The following is a 508-nucleotide window of genomic DNA, read 5'->3' on the forward strand; positions in this document are numbered from 1 at the left end:
CTGGCCCCCGCGCCCGGGGAGCTCTGCAGAAGAGGAGGGATGCGCTGGGGGATGAAGGCTGGAGGAGGGGATCCCTTGGGGGCAGCTCCGGGTAGTCCCGGGGAGGTGATGGGAGCGCAGGGGAAACACTGAAGCCGTCTGTCCGTCTGTCCGCAGCCTGCCACATCTTGGAGTGCTGCGAGGGGCTGGCGCAGAGCGTCATCAGCACGGTGGGACAGGCCTTTGAGCTGCGCTTCAAGCAGTACCTGCACAGCCCCCCCAAGGTGGTGGCACCCCTGGACAGGTAGGGGGGGCAGGGGACCCCACTGCGGCCCCACGCCCCCGGTGCCGGGCACGGGGAGGGGTGCGAGCCGGGCAGGGTGTCCCCAGCTCACCCGTCCCCGCTGCAGAGCCCTGGGTGCGGAGGAGTCGGCCTGGGGGGAGGACGAGGAGGCGGCCGAGCACGATTACTACAACAGCATCCCGGGGAAGGAGCCCCCCCCGGGGGGGCTGATCGACTCTCGGCTCC

General features: G+C 71.1%; 1 protein-coding gene across 1 annotated transcript in view; it reads left to right on the top strand.

Annotated features, from left to right (window-relative positions):
* The window catches only part of SHC2 (SHC (Src homology 2 domain containing) transforming protein 2), an 8,779-nt gene that overhangs the window by 6,672 nt on the left and 1,599 nt on the right, over window positions 1-508 (top strand). The window contains exons 6-7 of the mRNA XM_009893990.1: window positions 121-283; window positions 390-503. Coding sequence (XP_009892292.1) covers window positions 121-283; window positions 390-503 — 277 coding nt within the window. The remainder of the gene's footprint in view (window positions 1-120; window positions 284-389; window positions 504-508) is intronic.

Source organism: Charadrius vociferus, unplaced genomic scaffold (assembly GCF_000708025.1).
Source record: "Charadrius vociferus isolate BGI_N301 unplaced genomic scaffold, ASM70802v2 scaffold1168, whole genome shotgun sequence".
Lineage (NCBI taxonomy): Eukaryota > Metazoa > Chordata > Aves > Charadriiformes > Charadriidae > Charadrius > Charadrius vociferus.